The sequence below is a fragment of the Megascapheus bottae genome, chromosome 21 (genome assembly GCF_031878675.1).
Source record: "Megascapheus bottae isolate mThoBot1 chromosome 21, mThoBot2.hap1, whole genome shotgun sequence".
NCBI classification, from domain to species: domain Eukaryota; kingdom Metazoa; phylum Chordata; class Mammalia; order Rodentia; family Geomyidae; genus Megascapheus; species Megascapheus bottae.
Genome location: NC_143529.1, coordinates 6,859,591 through 6,882,067, shown reverse-complemented (window position 1 = coordinate 6,882,067; position 22,477 = coordinate 6,859,591). Strand labels below are relative to the sequence as shown.

Sequence of the window (22,477 nt, the reverse complement as noted above, 5' to 3'; positions counted from 1 at the left end):
GAGAATCTTTTACGTATTTATTTCTCCCTTTGATTACTATGCTTCTGATATGTTACAGACTATTCGTTTAGGAATGTTTGAAATGCACTGTGAGGAGTTAATACGAGCTCTGGTGAAGCGAGCAGATGTCATTTGTGGGAAACTTATTGCTAGAATGTTCCGGAACCATCAGGATGTAAATACAAGGTAACTTCGCATTGATTTTGGTGTGCTTTTGTTGAGAGGAGGGAACAACCCGTAAGTATTATCTACTGGAACAATGGCTTAGGGCAGTGTCTAGGCTTAGGTAAGTGACCCAAAGGAGAAAAATCCTAGCATATTTATTTGTATTTGGCTCTGTGACATTTTGTGATATGTCTATTAATATTACTTCTCTTTTTTTATTTGTTATCATAAATGTGCATTCCTAGTTGTCTAAACAGACTGAATGTGTTTGCATTTCCTTAGCACAAGTCTAACTTTAGTGTGTGTGTGTGTGTGTGTGTGTGCAGGTGTGCATGTCATGTGTGTGTCCATACTGGGACTTGAACTCAGGGCCTGGGCACCATCTCTTAGCTTTTTCCCTTAAGGACTCTAGTACTTCAGTCATAGTTCCAACTTCCAGCTTTTTGGTACTTCACTGACAGATTTTCCTGCTGAGCTGGCTTTGGAGCTCTTAATTCATATCTCAGCCTCCTGAGTAACAACAATTATAGTCATGAGCCACCGTGGCCAGCTACTTTAAGCTTTTGATATTTGTGCTATCAATATACAACGTGAGGTTTCTAAGCGGATTCACATAGTAGTTGTCATAGGCCATAAAGAATTCTCACGTTTGGAACTTTGTCTTATTGTTGTTACTTTCCAAGGCTCTGACAAGTTGTTGGCTGACTAATCTAGGGATTAGTAGGAAAGCTGACCCATGTCTGTACAATCATCGACTACTACTGTGTACATCTATGAATCTAGTAAAGACAAGAAGCTTAACTAGTGTAAATAGTTTTCCACCCACTGCTGCTGGTTGTTATATGAACCTGTTTTCTGGTATCACTTATAAGGGGGAAAATCACAGAAATTTGTTTTTGAGACTGTGCTCTCTGTGGACCAGGTTGCCCTGTCCCCTGTAGTTCGCCTGATTCAATCTCCTGAACACAGGGATTAAAGGTGGGTAATGCACATGCCCAGCCCTCAGAATTTTTTAATGGTTATCAGAGAGGAAAAAATGGAAAAGATGGTTAAATATTTCACTGAAGATGTGTAGGAACCCAAAGGGAGCTTACTTTCTTCCCCTGTGTTGGGTCAGGCTCAAAAATGGGAATGAAACTGTTGAAAAGATAGAACGGTAACCCCAAGCCAGTACATTATAGTTGGATGTGGGGTGCCCTATAACTGGGCCTTCAGAGTTGAATTGATTTTCTTCCAGTGTGAGGTCAGAGGAGAGGAGGTACTAGGGAGGGCTACTAAGAGGAAGTGAGTCAGGTGAGTGTGTCAGGTGAGCCCCGTGGGTGGGATCCCAGCTGGAGAAGAGAACGTGCAAGGCAGTGGCAGTAGTAGTGAGTACTAGGAAGGCTGTGCTGCTTTCCCATGCTCTACCAGGGAAGAGAGGGGAGCGGAGGGTGGTGGAGGAGGCAAAACAGTTGTGCATAATGTGAAATACAGCCATAGTTTCAACTTAAGTCATGCTTTCCTCTACAAGTACCAGAAGAATTGGGAACATGTCTTTTACTTGTGGCTTTCCGTGCTGGGTGAAACATTTCATTTAATTTCACAGCTGTTTTCCCTGAGCTCATGCCACTGTACTTCCTCCTCCATCTCTTAGTTGTGCTGGACTCAGTAGATGTCCAGAGGCCACGCTGGAGTATTACAGATACGAATGAACTCAACCTCTGGCTTCACTGTCCATGAAGCCTTTACAGCTGTCTTTCACATTCTCAGCATCCCTGCTTCACCTCCTGAGGCTCTGGTGCTGGTCGTACCCCTCATCCCTCTGTGTTCCTGACGTTAACTTCACCTCCTCTTCCATCCTCCAACCCTGACTTCAACCTCAACGCTTCCTTTCTTCACCTTACGAAGAACTTGTCTAGACTTTCTTATCCTCCTGTTCCCTTGTTTGCTTTCCAACCCCAGAGCATATATATATATATATGTATATAGATTATGTATATATGTATATGTTGTATATACATATATGCCTATGTGTCCACAGTGCAAAACAGGAAGAACCCTTTGCATAGAATGGGAAGTTTCTGAACACTGAGGCACAGCTCAGCCAGTCCTCTATGCAGGGGTAATCATTCCTTCCCCTTTGTACAATTCTAACAGGATGTCCGGACGAGTCCTTAAAAGTAGGGACAATGAAAGCGGCAGTTCCTGGTCCTTTCTGCTACCTCGGATTCTGAGCTACCTGAGGGCTTTTAACTCATTTTATGCATTTCTGTATTTCTGTAATTAAATATTGTACTTGGGAATGTAAGAGATGATAATTAAATTTATACTGAGTGAATAAGTAAGTGAACACAAACATGTGTTTAGTTCATTAGCTGCTCTATAGGTAAGTTATCATCTAACTTTACTTTTCATGCCATGGAGCATTTAATTAGTAAACAGGGAGCTGTTTAGAGTGAAATTGAATCATGAATTTATTTGTAAGATTGCTTTTGTCTGGTGTTTCAGATTATGCGAAGAATTTGAGAGGATAGCAGAAAAAGCTCTTAGCACTCCACCAAACACAGCAGAACTAATGGAAATGAAGGTATTGCATTGAAACTATGTGTAATGTGGAGATCTGTTCACTACTGACATAATTCAGAAAAAAAAAATCACCACAGAGGCTCAAATGAAAATCATGCTTAGTTTGTGGGTGTTCAGTTTGGTGATGTAGGGGGCGCTGTCCTGTCTGGTCCTCCTGTCTCAGGAGACTCACTCTTCTCAATTAGCTCAGCTAGCTCTCCAGTGGGTTGAGCACTGTAAACATCCTCCAACAATAGAGCTTTGCTCTGTCTCTCACAAATTGGGCGGGAGCATGGGGGCATTTTCCCTTGACATGCAGAGACATATGCCTAAGCCCCTTGTGTAAGTGGTTTTCTAGTTCTTTGGTCACATTAGCTGACATACCATTGACCAAAGCAACTCAGAGTGAGAGGATACTACAGAGAATGGATTCTGGAGAGGTGAAGTATTGGAGCATGCAATTGTCTACCAGAAATGTTTTGAGAGCAGTACTAGTAATTATTAATAATCATCACCCTAATAGGTATAGGTCAGATCTGTCCAGCAAACTGAGAAGTATGGTTTGTTCCCACTTGGGGCACTGAAAAATACCAAAGTCTCACTTTGAATGTTCTTCATTGTCCTATGTTTGAAATCCACCCAGTGAGATAAAATAATACAAACGGGTTACTTACTGTGTGTTTATATTATATATAATCATCTTTGCCAGAATTAGCGATTTGATATTTTTGGTCACTATTTTAAATAATCCTTACCTTAAAAAAATTATTCTCATGAGCAAACCAGCTGGTAAATTTAATCAACACACAAATTGCTCATGTGTGACAAGTAGTAAGGTGAAATAAAAATCCGGTTATCTGACTCCATTGAAAGCTGATTAAGTAGCTCAAAATATGTATTTCTTTCTAGTAGGCATTTAATACCACTATAGTTTGCATCCTGCATGTTTATATTTTGTAACATTAAAAATGTTCCTTTATAATGTAATGATTCTTTATACTTCCCTGTGAATTCTTTCCTTCTCAAAGTTACTTTTTGTATGTAAAAAATAAGAGAATGGGATCACCAATTAGAAAGAGCTTACTTTTTGGTGGTTCTTGCGTTTAAACTCAGGAAATTGTGTGTGCTTGGCTGACACTGTGCTACTGGAGCTGCATCCTTAGCCCTGCTTTTTGCTGATTATTTTGGAGTTTGGTAGCTTTTTCTGATTGGGTGGCCTCAAACCACAACTCTTCCAGATTTCATCCTCTAGAGTAACCAGGATTACAGGTGTAAGCCATCAGTGTCTCCAGTGCCTGGCTAAGCATCTGAACATTTTTTATTTGAAATAAAGCATCACTATTTTTTTTTTCAGACAGAGAAGGCAAACATAGGTGGAGGGTTATAAGAAATCGCCAGTTTTGCTATGTTTTGCTTGGTAGGTTTCTTTTGAGAATTTGTATCATTACAATACATAAATTTAGTCAGGTTATGCTGGCTCATGCCTGTAATCTTAGCTACTTGAGAGTCTGAGAATGGGAGAATAATGGATCCATTATTCTGCCCTCTACAGAAAAATCTGTGAAACCTCCATCTCAATAGAAGAATCTGGGTGTGGTGACCTGTGCCAGTTAACTGGCTACAAATGAATGATTACAAATAGGCAATTTTTTTCCCTGCCATACACTTAGGCAAAAAATGAAACTCTGTCTCAATCAGCATAATAAAGGGCTGGAGGCATGGGCTAGTGGTAGAGCATCTGTCTAGAAAACATGAGGCACTGAGTTCAGACTCTAGTACTACGAAAATAATAATCATAGAAATAAGTAATATATGTGTATATATATACATACAATTTATATGTATGAAATAGGTTTGAGTGAACTATATGGATGCAAGTGCACAAAAGATGTGCGCATGTGTAGAAACACATGAATATACACCCTCTTATGTCCATGAACAGAGGGATATTTGTTTCACAGAACAGTCTCAGTCAGCTGAAAGTTATTTTCTTCACAATATACCTTCCCTCTATTTCTTCTAGTAGATAACCAAGGCTCTTGCTTTCCCCTCTCCCAAAATCAATAACCAATTCCTCTAACCAATTATTTTTAACACAATTTATGAACCATTTTTCATTTCATTCCTGACATGAAACATACCTTTCAATACTAAATTTCCATGTGTACCCCAATCTATTTTTTGAGCTTTCTCTGTGCTGTTCTGTCCTCTATTCCTAGGACACGATGAATGTTAAATTCTAGTATCTCTATGGTACACTACGGTCCTGATAGGGAGAGGCCCTAACATTTTCTTTTTTTCCCACAATTATCTGTGTTATTCTTGGGTATTTACTATTTCATGTGGTTCTAGAATTGTACCAAATTGAGTATTTGAAATGTTTATTGAAATTGCATTTACTTTTATACATTGCTTGGGAGAGTGTTTATGTTTTTTCCAAATGTATTTTAACACATTTCTCTATTTTCTCAAGATCTGAAAGTTGTCTTCCAAAAAGTTTTACAGTTTTCTTTATGTAGCTTTAAACCCTTTCTCACTGAGTTGTCCTAAAATTAATTCATAGTTGTTAAAGCTGTTAAGAATATAGCATGTGGGCTGGGAGTTTGGCCTAGTGGTTAAAGTGCTTGCCTAGCATGCACGAAGACCTGGGTTCGATTCCTCAGTACCACATACATACAAAAAAAAACTGGAAGTGGTGCTGAGGCTCAAGTGGTAGAGCTCTAGCCTTGAGAAAGTCCAAGGACAGTGCTCAGGCCCTGAGCTCAAGCAAAGAATATAGCATGTTTTCCAAATCTATTACTGATATATATAGCAAAACTATTGCTTGTGTATACTTATTTCCTATCTGTCCATTCTAGACTCTTACTTTCTAAAATCTCCATCACTGTGTAGGCAAGATAATTTTTAATTTTTGTCATATTTCAGAGGTGTAGAATCTTTCTTTGTGCAGTTATACTCTGCTTTTGACTAGGTCCCATGATTCAGCCACCTGATTTGCCCTGCTGCCAGTGTCTCAGACAGGGGCTTCCCCTCCTAGCCCCCTCCACTCTCACACCATTAGGCTCCCTTCTCCACTGAGCCCTCTCCCACCTCTCCCATGCCTTCTCCTGCACCTCACTCAGTCTTCCTCATCTCCTCTCCTCCTGCTTCCCACCCTCAGGCTATTTCTCACTGCCAGTTGCCATAGCTCTGTGCAATATGCAGGATTCTGGTCCTAGTAATGTGCATGTGAGTGTGTGTGTGTGTGTGTGTGTGTAGTCTGTGGTTGTGCTGGTGTTTATTTGGCTCTGTCTTCCTCATTACAGATTGCAAACAGTATGTGTGTAAAGCCCACGTCTTCTCTGCCACTCCAAATTACCTACACCTGGCGTAGTGCCCCAACATGTTCCTTTGAAAGAAGTAAAATCATGTAGATTTTTATCTTTTCTTATCTTCTGGGAGCCTAATGCATTCCTCCCTGGTGTTCCACTGCTTTTTACATGTTATTAGGTATCATCTAGCTTTTCTCCTACCATTTTAGTAAGGTATTTGAAAGGGAGGAGAAATAAACTCTTGTCATTCTTTATGTGAACCAGATGCCTTTACTTCTGATAAGTGCAGATTTATGCAGTGTGTTTCCCCAGGCTGTATATTGACAGGAGCAGTTCATTATAATGCTACCCATAATTTTTGTTTGTTTTCTCTCAGGCCTACATTCAGAAAGTGGAGGCAACTGATATGGTTGAGCTGGGACAGAGATTAGTGGATTCTAAAAACTGCCTCTCCTTCCTCATTGAGTGTGTCAACTTCTCTCCTGCAGACATCAGGCTGAATAACAGTGTTTTCCAGTGGTATTCAAGAATGGGGGAGATTTTTGAAGAACACAGAAAAATTATTAAGGAGAAAACAGAACAATACCAAGAAGGTCTTAAGGTTGGCATCATAGATGTTTTCAATTACTCGTGTTTTCTAGAAATGTTAGCATTGTATACTCCTACATTTTGCAGGTTATCTATTATAGCTGTCTCACACTGTAATCTTAGTAGAAGACAGTATACATATGAGACCTTTTATAATACTTACTAGATGATTAAGTAGTGATGGAGTAGGGTATTGTTCAATGCGAGGTCGTTCCTTGATTGCTCAAGGTAAGAGAGAAAAATGTTAGGAAACTATTACCTATAAGTGACCATTAATAAAACATGTACAGTGCTATTTTCAGTATTTATTTTATTGCCTAGATAGCAGGATTCCTTTGGTGAAAGGTTCCTATGTGCTTCATAATCATTCAAGCTGTCCTAAAAATGGGCCAAGAATGAACATTTTTATAACTACGTTAACCATTTTATAATTATATAAAATGGTTCAAAATTTGCCTCTTCCTATCATCCAGTCTCACCTCCAGCCTCTCCTCTTGAATAACTTCTGATGCTGTTTCTCTGTGCCCCTGTAACTCCTTCCATTTCTTAGGAATGCACTCTTGAGCTAGTCTACTATGAAGGCATAATTATCCACTCATGAAGGTAGAGTGTTCGTGACTGATCTGCCCCTCCTCTCAACAGTGTTTCTGTGGGGATTAAGTTCCCAGCATTTGAACTTTGGAGGGTACATTCAACTTACAGCCCATGGGAATACTTGAAGCACTCCCATATGTATTGTCTAGATAAATGACTTCATATTTTCAGTCTCTTTTTATAAAGAAACCAAGGTTCTCAAATATGTAGAGGTTGGTCAGTTGTGATTGATTTTGATTACAGGTTTATGTCTCTTTCTGCCACACTTTAAAAAGATTCTTTGGATATGTTATTTGAAGGATAATTCATAGACTTAAAAAAAAATCTTTGCTTTAGGCTGGGAGCATGGCCTAGTGGTAGAGTGCTTGCATAGCATGCATGAAGACCTGGGATCGATTCACATACACAGAAAAAGCCAGAAGTGGTGCTGTGGCTAAAGTGGTAGAGCACTGGCCTTGAGCAATGATAAAGGACAGGGCTAAAGCCCAAGCCCCAGGACTGGCCAAAACAAATCTTTGTTTTAAATTATGATCTTTTCTAAATTTAGGCCACTTCAAAAATTTTAAACCAGGTAGAAAACATAAGTAGTAAATATTAGATGATTAAGTCACAATAAACAATCTCTTAGAAAATTATTAGACATTCTAGCACTGTCTGTACTTTATTTTTTTAAGTGTCCTATTCAAGAAAAGTAGGCATAACATTGGTGAATTTTTTCCTTCCTTTACTGTGCTAGCACAATAAATTTGCCAGGAAATTAGATCAAAGAGAACAGAAATTAACTCACATAGTCTAAAAAATGTAGAAAGTCTTCAATTTTTAACAACCCGAATTTGAGTTTTGAAAATTTCATTAACAGCTAATTTTCAGAGCCATGTATTTTTTGGATGGCTTATCAAAGACAACCTTTATCTATCTAGTGAAAAGCATATACCTTTTATATTGGAACTTTTTTTTTTTGGCCAGTCCTGGGCTTTGGCTCAGGGCCTGAGCACTGTCCTTGGACTTTCTCAAGGCTTAGCACACTACCACTTGAGCTTCAGCACTACTTCCAGCTTTTTTTCTATGTATGTGGTGCCAAGGAATCGAACCTGGGTCTTCATGCATGCTAGGCAAGCACTCTAACACTAGGCCAAACTCCCAGCCCCTATTGGAACATTTTTTAAATGGTGTCATTAATCTGGATTTATTTACACATTTCTTGTGATAAGAGCTCATGGGTCAGCAAAATATGCACTGGGTATCTTGCTTTAGTGCTAATTGAAGTGCTGAATATTATGGAAAATTTTTATTTTTTTTCAACTGCTATGAAGACACCAGATATTACTGCAACCTTTAAAAACAATTTTCTTTACATAGATTAATATGTATCTATGATATACAAACCCTTAGCCTAATTTTGATTGTTCTAAAAACTAAGTGCCAGTGATTGTATATAGAGATTCCCTCTTGAATACTTGTTTGTTAAACACATCATTTGAAATATGATGTAAAAATCAATGTTAATAAATTCTTTAAAAAATAAACAAACAAAAAAACAAACCAATTTTCTTTTAGCCACATATTCATTACTATGCACTGTTTTTCCAAAATGCCAAGTCATTTGTTAGCTTAAAATGTTCAGCATATAACATATATCATCATTTAACACATTTTAGCTCAATATATTACATAATAGTAACAGGGCAACCTTTAAATGTGAGAATCAGAGAAATTTTAATGTGTTGATTCTATATTTAATTATTTTTTCATAGTTTAGGTCCCAGACATCTTGTAGATTATCTTTCTTTATATTTTGCCAATGACAAAGCATCATTTAAAATGATAATTCTGGAAAAAAATCTTATAAAAGGTTCTTGATACCTAGGAGATTCAGTTTTAGAAAACAATAACCAAAGTATTGTTGTCATTAGTTACGGTGTGATCGGTTTGTGGAAGAGCTGGAGAGTTATGCAAAACAATCAGAAGAATTCTATACATTTGGTGATATCCAAGATGCGCCTCGGTATCTGAAAAAAGCCCAGACCCTGAATGGCAAGTTGGATATAGCAGCAGACAAGGTATAGCTGAAAGACTTCAGAAAATGAAAAAGTAATGCATTTGTGGGGGGTACTGACCTTTCAGAAATAGCCCCCACGAAAAACAGTTTATATTCAAATAGAGAATAATGGCATAGCCCAAATAGATGTCACAGGACGCTCTACAAAGGAGCAGTATTGCTGCTTTTGGTTCATAGTGAGACCATCCTTCATTTTAAAGGCAGAATTGTGTCTTCAAATTCACTTTTCATCATTTAACTATTGGCATGGTAAGTTCTCCCCTGAGAGTTAGAAACTCATTTTTGAGCAGAAGCAAGCAAATAACAGCACCTGGCCACCATGTTAGCTATCAATCTACATAGAAGTCAGCGTGGACTTTAAGGTTGAGTTTTAAATTGGGTTCATTATTTTCTCTCTCTCAGCCCCTGTTCTCTCAGTCATTCTCTTCTGGAAATCAGCTCTCTCATTTAGGAATGCCTCGAAGAAGGAAAGCTACCCCTTTGCCCTGTATAATGTTTGAAATTAGAAATTTTGTTTTTGTAAAAAAAAAAGAGAGAGAGACATGTGAAAACAGATGTCAATGATGCAGGCTACTTAAAATGTCAGTGGCCATCATTTAACAAAGATCTAGAGTCTATTTCTATTTTCCTAGTGCATGTTGAAATATTTGTGATTATTATAAGCTACTCTGATACCTGGATAGATAAACACTTCAATATTAAAAAAAAACAAAACAAAACAAACGGAAGCTGGGAGTGTGGCCTAGTGGTAGAATGCTTGCCTAGTATGCACAAAGAACCGAGTTTGATTCCTCTGTACCACATACATAGAAAAAGTGGTGCTGTGGTTCAAGTGGCAGAGTTCTAGCCTCGAGAAAGTCAAAGGCCGGTGATCAGCCCCAGAATGTGCAAAAAAAGAAAAAAGAAAAAATATAGAAATTCATCTATCTGACTCCCTCCAGGCAATTCTGCCGATTTGTTAGCTGAACAACCCATCTCCTTACCTATGTCATAAATGAACTAGGAGACAGCGGGTGCCTTCTTTACCTGCTTGACTCACTCGTCCTTAAGACAAAAGTGTGATCACCTCATAGGAGCACGAGCAACTGCTCTACTCCAGCATCATCTCCTTCCTTTGCACAGCCATATACAAACACAGCGGCTTCTCTGAGACAGCTCTTTTATTACATGGCATGATTATTGTACAACTGGTATTAGATTTTCACCAGTATATAAGTCTTGTCCTCTAAACTGGATTACAAATTCTTAGGGACAGGACTTTACAGTCTAATTTCTTTCCTATTTTCCAAAAACAATGCTGCCATGTTTGCAATACTTAAATCTTTACATGAATGAAGATGTATAATATATCCCATAGGCCAAAATTTCTTCATGTGTACATACTTGGTTGACTATTTTCAGTAGCATATCCAAACATCATTTGCTGAAAACTGCAATACAAAAAGAAACAAGGTAATACAATTGGGCTCAAGGGAGTAAATTCTATTATTTATTACAGTATAGGTGAATCTGAAAGACTTTCTGTTAACTGAGTAAACAAATGCCACACGGTCTAGTCAAACCTAAAGAGGCAGAAATAGAATAGTGGTTGCCGGGAAATGGATGTAGTTGGTTGGGAATAACAGATGAGAAATTTCTGTGTGAGAGAAGAAATAAGCTCATGAGATTTTGTGGTACAACACAGTTATAACAATATTAATAACTTGAGAGTAGATTCTAAATGTTCTCATGACAAAAGTACACAAGTATATAAAGTAATGCACATGTTAATTAGCTTGATTTCTCCACTGCACTACCAAATGTAAACACTTATCACCAGGCACCAGGGGCTCTCTCCTATCATTTAAGCTATCTGGGAAGCTGAGAGCTGATGATTGCAGTTCAAAGCCAGCCCAGTCAGGAAAGCTGATCTCCAGTTAACAACCAAAAAAGCAGGAAACGAAGGTGTGATGCAAGTAGCAGAGCACCAGCCTGGAGGGAAAAAGCTCAGGGACAGGGCCCACTCCCTTGCATGTCAACCCCCAACGACTGGCCGATTAAAAGTAAAGTGAAGAGGAATAGGAAGGCAGTCACTGCGCGGGCTTCGTGGGCTGAAGCTCACTGGGAGGTGTTAGCCTGCGATTCCTTTCTGAAACGCCCTGCCTCGCCCTTGCAGATCGAACAGTTCAACACGGAGGAGGAGGCGTTCGGCTGGGTCCCCTCCGTCTACCCCCAGCGCAAGAAGATCCAGGACGGGCTGAACCCGTACCTGCGTCTCTACGAGACCATAGTGGAGTTCAGCACCAAGCACCGGGCGTGGACAGAAGGCCCCTACCACAAGGTGAACCCGGACCAGGTGGAGACGGACGTGGGGAACTACTGGCGAGGCCTCTACAAACTGGAGAAGACGTTCCACGACTCTCCCAACGCCCTGGCCATGACCAAGAAGGTCCGGGCCAAGGTGGAGGAGTTCAAGCAGTACATCCCCCTGATCCAGGTCATCTGCAACCCAGGCCTGCGCCCGCGCCACTGGGAAGCCATGTCGGCCATCGTGGGCTACCCGCTGCAGCCGTCCGACGACGCCACCGTCTTCTCCTTCCTGGACATGCAGCTGGAGCCCTACCTGGACAGGTTCGAGGGCATCAGCGAAGCCGCCAGCAAGGAGTACTCTCTGGAGAAGTCGCTGGACAAGATGGTGTCCGAATGGGACTCGATGGAATTCGTCATCCACCCGTACCGAGAGAGCGGGACTTTCATCCTGTCCTCGGTGGACGAGATCCAGATGCTGCTGGATGACCACATTATCAAGACGCAAACCATGCGCGGCTCCCCCTTCATCAAGCCCTACGAGAAGCAGATGAGGTGAGGCGAGGCGCGGCTGTCCCACGCCGGGCCCGCGCCATCCCTGGGCAGGTGCCAGAAGCGCTTCTGCATGTTGGACTCGATGGTTTATTGTCACGGTTTGGGGATCTGTGAACATCAAGTCCACCAACTAGAAAAGCTAATTACGCCATTTTCCCATAGTTTTCCATGGTTGTCAGGGATTCTTTTTACATGCATAATGGGTGGTACCAAATGAAAAGGAATAAAACGATCATTTTATACATGAAGTTTTAAGCAGCAGACACAGGGTATTTCATGAAATCCCCGTCTGTATGTCAGTGTTTTCAGATTTTTAAATTGTAGTAAGCAGTTTAAATTTTACCTTACAAAGCAGGCTTCCATATCTGACTGCCATCTTTAATGTGAATTTGCACATCAAGGGAAAAGAAGCTTCCCATTAGGCTCTGCTCCAGTTACAAACTACTGTAAACAGGAGGAAGCTCTGCACTTGATTGTCTTGCCTCTTGCCAGAGTATTGCAGTGCATACACTCATGGAGGATAACTGCTTGAAAAGGGGCATCCCTTAAATTGTTTTTCATGAGTCTTTGCATGATGTCATTAGATACTGGGAAATCAAAGATACAGGAATCAAAGAAAGAATACCAGGAGAAAATAAAGGCATGTATGTTGTCCTATGCACAAAAAATTTAAAAAGTTAAACCAATTCATGGATAAAAATTGAAGTTCAGTGGATTTTAAAAGGACGCTACAGATGTGGTGGCACATACCAGCAATGTTAACTACTCAGGAGGCAGAGGTAGTAGGATCCTGATCCAGAGCAAGCCCAGGAAAAGGTAGAGTGGTATTCTATCTGTAAAACAAACTAAAAACAAAGTGACTGGGTCTGGGGATCAACTGGTAGAGTGCTGAGACAGAGAGCTACTTATACTTCTTGGTTTTAATGATCTAAAATTTCAGATAATCACTTATAAATGATCAGTAATTGACAAAATATACAAGAAAAGCTTGTAAGTTTTGTTATTGTTAATATTCTTCATTATAGCTGTTATCACTGAAGCTCTGTCATTCATTAGCTGGTGAAACTGAGTCTGGTACTACATTCTATATGTCTTCGTTTTCCATAAGTAAGTTTTATGAAGGATCTATCCTCATGCAGTTGGGGTAGCATAAAGCAATACAGAAAATTTAGAACTTAGCTTATGGAGTAATTTTAATGCTTATTTTTTTTTTTTTGCTAGTACTGGGCTTTGAACTCACGGCCTTTGTGTTTGTGCAACTTACTTGGCTGGAACTCTACCACTTGAATCATGTCCTCACATACTATTTATTCTTAAGGAATTGGGTCATTATATAATGTATCCCTATTTAGAGATGTACTGAAATTCTACCATAAGTGTGAAAATGCTTTCTTCTCATGAATGATGTAAGAGTAGGAAACAAGGGAGGAGGGTAACAATGTTCGACAAGAAATGTACTTATTACCTTAATTAAGTAACTGTAATCCCTCTGGCATCACCCTTAAAATAAAATAAAATAAAGAGCATGTAAAATGCCAGTGATGTAACTTGAAATGTTTTATTATAGAAATTAAGAATTTTTTTATCATTATTACCTTTAAATAGTTGTACAGAGGAGTTGCCATTTAACAAAGCCAGTTTATAAATACAATAAATCTTCATTTCAAAATGGAAATAGAATTCTTATGGTTCCAGATTAAAAGGACAAAAGAAATGTTAAAGGAAATAGAGTTTTGGGTGCATGAATTACCTGAGAATTTCAGAGTAATAATCTTGAAGGAATCTTTACTGTTTCCATATTTTGCCAACCCATTTGTAGACAAATATGTCTGTGTCTATATCTGCACAAGTGTGAATATTACTATTTTAAAAATCAACTGTTGAATAAATAATGCTAATATTTAGATGAAAATGGGAATTTGAATAACATTGCACACAAGATGAACATGTTCGTGGTTCTCTGAGACCATTGCTTGGTTTGCTGTTGATTAGAGGTCCTTTGTTTGCTCCTCAGAGAATGGGAGTCCAAGCTTCTGCTGCTTCAGGAGATCCTGGATGAATGGCTCAAGGTGCAAGCCACATGGCTGTACCTGGAGCCCATCTTCAGCTCTCCAGACATTATGTCTCAGATGCCTGAGGAAGGAAGACGATTTACAACTGTCGATAAAACTTGGAGAGATATCATGAAAACTGTAGTCCAAGTAGGTAATGATTTCTGGAAATGTGATTATTTAATGTTCATATAAACTGTTACTGTTCCTAGTATTGTTCTTTTTCTCGTATGCATTCTCCCTTCAGCTTTTACTTTAGAATTCCAGAAGAAAATCCAAACCAGACATTCTTGAGGTCCAAATGGAATATGATTTAGTGGCCTAGTACTAGCTTGGTTCTTCCAGATACGCTGATAAAAAGACAGTAGATTCAGAGCAAGTTGTCTCCATCTGTTCCATGACCATTTTTGTTATGAGGGAAAAATATCATTTTGTCTGTAAGAGGACTGAATTACTTGGTTGTCTTATTCTACTCTGAGCTCTCTTCTTCTCCAGGATGCAGGTTAATCTGGGGTTTCCATGTTGATGGATGGGATTGCTCTCCCACAAGAGTTTTCTGTCCTTTCTTTCCATCCTAGATCTGCCATCTAATGTTAGGATAAGGATGAGGTGAAGAGAAAAAGAAAAGTAGGGATGGAGAAGAGACAAAAGGAGGGAGCAAGAGCAGGGGAAGAGAGAAGAGGGCCGGAAAGTATTTATGATTTTATTGATTCTTCCAGATAAAATATTCTAATTTTAACTTTAATATTTTTGCCAGTCCTGGGGCTTGAATTCAGGGACTGGGTACTGTCCTTGAACTTTCTCAAGGCTAGCACTCTACTGCTTGAGCCACAGCACCACTTCTGGCTTTTTGTGTGTATATGGTACCCTGGAATGGAACCCAGGGCTTCATGCATGCACTAGGCAAACACCCTACCACTAGACCACGCTGCTGACCTGAGCATTCTTTTTTGTTCATGGGCATAAGATAGTCAGACTCTTCCCAGAGATGCCCAGGAGGGTCTTTTTCCTCAAGTGTCTTATCATTTCTGTATGGGAAAATTTTTCCAATTCCTTCTAGCTTTTGAAATACATGGTATAACAATTTTTACTGATAACCATGCTATCTATTATGTAATGATTGTCCATCAGAAGTTCTCATAGTCTGTCATCAGCACTGAGTAGTTACCAGGGCCAGCTTTGCCACAAATCTGCTACAGATGTGTTGTTGTTGTTTCAGTAGTAGAGAATAATCTGAGCCTGTATGTGTCCCATATCTATAGTTGGCCCCTTGTTCTGAATGAACCAGAGTTGTGTCTAAAAGGATAGTCCATTTCCACAAGCCTTTCCCTGGCCTGGGATAGGCCCAGACACCTGGATTCTTCCTGGCTCAGCAGAAGCATCATAGGAGAGTGCTGCCAAACTGTGTCATATTCTGAGTCCACAGCCCATTGGGACCAACAGAGCCCTGGAATAGTGGCCACATCCATGTCCCTGCAGGCTGTCTCCTGCATGATCATGTCAGTGGCAGCTGACAGTGGCTTCACTTGGAGTCTGGAAGACCTGGAGCCCATTTCTTCCTCTAGTACTAGGGCTATTTTAGACAATCTGGTAGGCCTGGGGATGAGGGCCATTTGATCTAGATTTTTGATCAGCTATGAATATATGAATAGAGTTTAGATAGTATTCAGATTGGCTCAGTATGTTTGAGTGAAGACTCCAACATAGCTTGCTGGTAGACTCCTAGGTGTTTTTGAGATTTAGTTATATCTTCAAAATGATAGCTTTTACCAGGTATCTCTAAGGTATATCTCTGTCTGAATGTAAAATTGGGCACTGATAGTACTTAGCATGTTACTAAATAATACTTAGCATGTTACTAAAAATCACTTACTTAGATTATGATCTTGGTCTTTAAAATAATTGCGGAAACAGGTCAATATGGTGAAAATTTGAAAGAGGGGTGTGAGATGTGTTGACTTCTTTTTCGAAAGCTCTGGAGAAGTCAAGGAAAAGGCATAACTGAAAATTTTTAAGTTTTCTTCTCAAGATGTGTTTAGAAAATAAAGACACTTCTGTGTTTATCTCCTACTTTGTGTAGGTACCAGTTTGACCCAGCCAAGCATAAGTTATAGAGTCTCATCTAATGGCTTGCCAAACTATAATATAATTTAAATGGAAATCACAGTTCCACTTTAAGGTTGGCCTCAAAGAACAATAGGAAGGGAATCCTTTCTATTTCAAGACAATACTTGTTTAATTCTTTTAATCTTGCTTGGAAAGAGAGATGATCAAAAGGATAGGTCAAGATTGGTCAGTAATAAACTTGATTATGCTAATCAAGAACCAAGAATAAATACATTTGAAGTATTGGTAACAAGTCTGGAGAAGCAAGCATAGAATAGACCATAATGTGAAGATTTTTTTTTTTTGCCAGTACTGGGCTTGAGCTCAGGGCCTGAGCACTGTCCTTGGACTTTCTCAAGGCTAGAGTTCTACCACTTAAGCCTCAGCACCACTTTCAGCTCTTTTCCTTAATTTTTTTTTTTTTTTGCCAGTCTTGGGCTTGGGCTCAGGGCCTGAGCACTGTCCTTGGACTTTCCCAAGGCTAGAGCTCTACCACTTGAGCCTCAGCACCACTTCCGGCTTTTTTCTATGTATGTGGTACCAAGGAATCGAACCCAGGTACCATGCATGCTAGGCAAGCACTCTACCACTAGGCCAAACTCCAGGCCCCCACTTTCAGCTTTTTTCTATGCATGTGGTACTGAGGAATATAATCTGGGTCTTTGTGCATGCTAGGCAAGCACTCTACCACTAAGCCAAACTCCTGGCCTAATGTGAAGGTCTTTATGTTCCAACAGAATGCTTGAAATAAAGGTACTAACTACAAAAAGGGAAACTTAATTATCTGGTTGACTAGTGGACGTATTTTGTGAATGTCAGCCAGAATATGTCAGTGAGTGCACAGTGAGCTATGAAATAGAATAATCATGTAATAAATTGCCCAAACTGTCAGACCTTTCAGAGTTAAGGCATTAATAATTAACCCAGAACAATAAGCATAAATTTGACCTCTTCTTATCCAGTGTCTGGGATGGGTGGTCACTCTAGGTATGCATCAAGAGTCGTGATGGCAGGGTTGGGGACCGTGGGAAAGTTTACTGAGGCACCCTTGTCCCTGTTCTCGCTGGGGCTCTCGCTGTCAATCACAGACATGAACGTGGTGCTTCTGATAGAGCACCACACCTGCAGTCAGCCCCACACAGGGCTGGAATACATTGGCTTGCTTTCAGTGTGGAAGGGAACCATGATTTGTCTGCAAGAGACAGATTTTTCTTTTTCCAGTCCAAGTTTCTGCCAACTCTGCCATTCACTGACTTACTGAGTGACTTATTCCTTCTCACAGCTTACACACAACATTGCTTCTCCAAAGAACTAACATTATAAGGGAAATGAGGCAATTTATTGACATTCATTAGATTTATAGGCCTTCCTGTGAGAGTTGACCTTATCAAAGTGGAATGGCTCATGCTGAAGAATCATTTGCTGTGCCTGAAGAGGACAATAATTTTTCAGTGTGAGGTATGTTTCTAGAGGATTTTTTTTCCTCACAAGCTAGAAATATCTCTGGTTCATTGTATAGGCAGCATGTTTGGCTCAGGGAGTGAAAGAATGAAATGAGAATGGCCTTTGGGCTTCGTTAGATAAAACCTACTCCTGCTCATTTTACAGGATTAAGTAATTTTATTATCCAGGGAGAAGTGCTTCTGTGTGAGGGTATAGGAATGGCCTCATCCAATGGAGAATTCATGTATTCTCCCCACCCCTTTACCCTTTCTGTCCTTGGAACTTACCACTTTATTTTTCTAGACATAATAGCTTCTTTCTTGTTTATCTTTTTTATCCCCTCACATATATAAAATGCATTCTTCTCTAGTCTTTACACTGACTAGACCATTTTCCTGAAGTTTTCCATCTCAGAATACCTGCAGAGCAGTAACTTCATTCCTTGGTCTTTTCATGAAGAGTCTCTCAGTGAGCTTCTTATTTGAATTGGATTCCCATTTGCCTTTTGGACAGGGGCTCCTCATCCTCCTTTCTGTGCTGTGGCATCGCTCAGCTCCTATCTCATGACAGATGTCCTTGGGGACTTTTGGGATTACATTCCAGCCCTTTACAAGAAGAGAAGATTGCAGCAAAGTATATCATATGAATTATGTAGTTTCCTATTGCAACTACCAGTTGCATTTTTGATAGTCAGTGTAGTGTGTGACAACACTACTGTGGGAAGAGAAATGTAAACAGTTAAAGTAAAACGTATTTTGTTGCCAACAAATGGTTAACCATAATGTGAGCCACGATTCACTGTGTGCAAAGTCCTGGCACCATGAGGATGAAAGCTGGCTGGTCACTCGCCAAAAAAAATCATATTAAGTGAAGTAAGCCAGACCCAAAGGAACATAGGCTCCGTGGTTTCCCTCATTGGTAATAATTAGTACACATCTAGGATTCTCCTTAGCAGAGGATCACATTAGCTTAAAAGCTACGTACATATGGTCATACCACTTGTGTTACACTCGCACTTCCTGTCATTGCTTTTTTTAGATAACATCTTTATTAGATGCTATGAGCATTGGATTCCATCTCAAGGAAATGTTCTCCATTCATACAGAAGCCAGGCACCAGTAGCTCACTCCTGTAATCCTATGTACTCAAGAGGCTAAAACAGGAGAATCACAATCCAAAGCCAGGCTGGACGGAAAAATCTATGAGGTTCCATCCCAACCAACCAACAAAAGTTTAGCTGGAGGCATAGGTTCAGTGATAGAGCAAGAGTCAAGTGCATACAAGATCACAAGTTTAAACTAGGATAAAAAGAGAGAACTCTGTGTTCAAATTTTAACACCATTTTGTCACAATTGAGAGATTCCTTTTCAGAAAGTTTTCTACTTGCTTTACCTAGATCAATAATTTGATACAGAAACATTTTTTAAACAATAAGGTTTGTAATTCAAACTTGCCTTTTGATCCTTAGGCTTACAGAATGGATATTGTGTTCACAAGCATGAAAAGAGTATTTATCTTGTTGTAAATCTCCCTGAGCGCTTTCGGTGACCAGGTGTACTTCCAAAGAGCAGTAATATTTGGAAAGGCTTTTTTGTTTTACTGTGCAGGGGTTCTCAACAGTAAGATTACAACATGTAGTAAGCCATGTGGTAGACAGATGTGCTGTCATCCTGGCTTTGTTGTCCCATTTATAGAACACAGACAGAGTAGATTTAGTATACTTTCTAAAGGCCCTAAGGTTTCTGGAACAGTAAATGAGTGATGGTTTAGCCAAATCTGAAGTTAACAGTCGCATTAGCCCCAAACAAGAGAACCAGGATTGGAAACTAGAATTGACACTTCCTCCTAGCTATAAAAGACTAAGATGACATCTTCCAATAAAAGTTTTTTTCCATATATTTTTATTGTAATTAATAGAAGGTTTACATTACATTCACCAGATAGAAGCTGTATTGCTTCACAAACATTGATACTCTTTCTCATGACTTGGTCACCATTTCCCTCCCCCCACCCCCACCCCTCATCTTGTTTTCCCCCCTTCCCTATCTGACTTCAAATAACCAAATACACATATATACAATATCAGATAACAAAGTGAAATACTGTAACAATATGAGATAACCAAGGGACAGCAAAAGGGATGAGAGATAACATAGTACATTAGGGACAACAATCACTCATTATATGGCCTTTGTTTTTATATCCTGGAGGTCCTTTCATTTAGCATCATACTATATGTTCTTATGTATCTAGGTTTTGTTCCATTGTAAATCTCTGCTAGGAAAGCCCAAGGTTTCTACTGGTTATGACAAATGAGGGAAACCATTGAGCCTATGTTCCTTTGAGTCTGGCTTACTTCACTTAATATGATTTTTTCTAAGACTTTCCAGTTCCTTACAAATGGGGCGATGTCATTCTTTCTGACTGCAGCATAGAATTCCATTGTGTATAAATACCACATCTTGTTGATCCACTCATCAAGGGCATCTAGGTTGTTTCCATATCTTTGCTATGGTAAATAGTGCTGCAATGAACATTGTTGTGCTAGTGGATTTAATATGTCCTGGTTTCTGGATGAGTGGGTAAATGCCAAGTGGTGGAATTTCTGGGTCATAGGGGAGCTCTATGTTTGAGGAACTGTCATACATCTTTCCATAGTGGTTGAATGAGTTTGCACTCCCACCAACAGTGTAGTAATAATCCCTCCTGGCCACATCCCCTCCAGCATCTGTTATTAAATTTCTTGATCCTGGCCATTCTAACTGGAGTGAGGTGAAATCTTAGAGTTGTTTTGATTTGCATTTCTTTTATGGACAGAGATGTCAAACATTTCTTCATGTGACTATAGGCCATTCCTGTTTCCCTGTCCCCCTCAATAAAATTTAAAAAAAAATAAGTTGAAAGCCTGCTGTTAACATAGGTAGCTACATTCATTAATTATCTGAGCTCAATTTTTCTGAATAACTTGTGCAGCATCTACCTTAACAACGACTGCTTCTTCATCTACACCTTGATGTTCTGGAGTCTTCTTTCTCGTTAATCTCACTAATCAACCTCTACTAGCTGTTTCTTATGGCCTATCAGCCTTCACAGAGTTGAGGGGAGTTAGGGCTTTAGTTTGGATTAGTAAGGAATGTTGTCACTGATACTTTTATTCAGCTCACCAACACTTTCTTCGTATCAGTTATAAAGCTCTCTTATTATTCTATTCATGTGTTCACTGTAGTAGCACTGTAAATATCTTCCAATATTTTCAGTGCAACTTTTCCTTTTAATCCACAACTCAGCTAACTTTTGGCATATAGAGTCTATCTTTGGGCCTAATTTGACCGTTTACAGGCCTTCTTCCTTTGGCTTAGTCCTTTTTAGTTTTTTTATTTAAAGTGGGAAATCCCTAGTTAGAGACCCCTGTTGGGGTTGTGAGTTGGCCTGGTTACATTATTACTGTGTCTCAGGGAGTAGAGAGGTCTCAGGAGGAGAGAGTCAGGGGATGGATTTTCCGTGGAACAGCCAGAACATGGACATCTATTGATCAGGTTTGCTATTCTATGTGACTATGGCTTGTGCCAAACCAGGACAGTTAAAATGGTAACATCTAAGACCATTGAGGAAATAGCACTGTGTCTCAAAGTGGTAGAGCACAAGCCTTGAGCTGAAGAGCTCAGGGACAGTGCCCAGCCCCAGAGTACAAGCCCCACAACCAAAAAACAAATAAACAAAAAAACCTTGATTAAAGATCACCATAATAAATATAGTTATAATGAGAATGCTTGAAATACTGCAAGTATTACTCACATCAGAGAAGGAAACATTCCGGGTACTAGTAGTTCATGCCTGTAATCCTAGCTATCTCAGAGGCTGAGATCTGAGGATCACAGTTTGAAGCCAGCTTGAGCAGGAAAAGTCCATGAGAATCTTATCTCTAATTAACAAAAAGAAAGAAAAACATAAGTGTAGTTATTATTCAAGTGGTAGAGCACTAGTCTTGAGCACAAAGCTCAGAGACAGTGCCTAAGCCCTGAGTTCAAGAGCAGGAAAAAAACAGGGGGAAAAAAAAACAGGATGAAAGATAATATAATGAAGTAGATACCTGTTTATACCTCGTGATTTTATGTTTATGAAGCATTGTGTTTTTATTGATTGTCTGTCCCTCCTGGAGTCTTAGAATCTTTTTTAAATTGTTTACTCTTGACACCCGAGCTCTGAGAACAGTGGTAGAAATATGACAGAGAGGTTCATGGTAGGTATTTGTTGAGTGAATAAATAAATAATTAAGAGTGATGCTTGAGTTATATTTCTAAGTTTGTTGTGGAAAAAAATCTTCTCTTGAGATGCAATGTTAGGTGCAAGCCCCCCCACCCTCCCACCACCCTTGAGATCCTGGTTCATCCCAGAAAAATCCTGCATCTTAAAGGAAAAAGGAAAAAGAATTCTCCTCCTGATGAGATCAAAGAATCATAAAACTGTCAAGGGGCATAGTGTACAGCCTGGTCAATGTCCATTTCCTTTCTAAGAGCAAGAGGTTTAAGGAGGGGTTGGTCAGTCCCATTGGTCCAGGAGCCGACCTTCCTCCGCTGAAGACACACACCACTATATTTCCTATGAAGCAGTCATTTTCAGTCCATGACATCCCAGTCCATCAGTGCGGAGATTTTCACTCAAGCTGGTGATGGGAGGGAGCAAAAGAACGCACACAATTAGAAAGTTATTTAAGGAGAACATGGGAAAATTAATCATCCATCTTTTTCCCTCCAGGGGGCATAAAATGTCAAGTT

At 39.6% G+C, this 22,477-nt stretch overlaps 1 protein-coding gene across 1 annotated transcript in view; it reads left to right on the top strand.

Annotated features, from left to right (window-relative positions):
- The window catches only part of Dnah7 (dynein axonemal heavy chain 7), a 193,010-nt gene that overhangs the window by 41,043 nt on the left and 129,490 nt on the right, over window positions 1–22,477 (top strand). Inside the window, exons 14-19 of the mRNA XM_090354519.1 lie at window positions 59–186; window positions 2,653–2,731; window positions 6,397–6,621; window positions 9,116–9,262; window positions 11,417–12,102; window positions 14,117–14,303. Coding sequence (XP_090210645.1) covers window positions 59–186; window positions 2,653–2,731; window positions 6,397–6,621; window positions 9,116–9,262; window positions 11,417–12,102; window positions 14,117–14,303 — 1,452 coding nt within the window. The remainder of the gene's footprint in view (window positions 1–58; window positions 187–2,652; window positions 2,732–6,396; window positions 6,622–9,115; window positions 9,263–11,416; window positions 12,103–14,116; window positions 14,304–22,477) is intronic.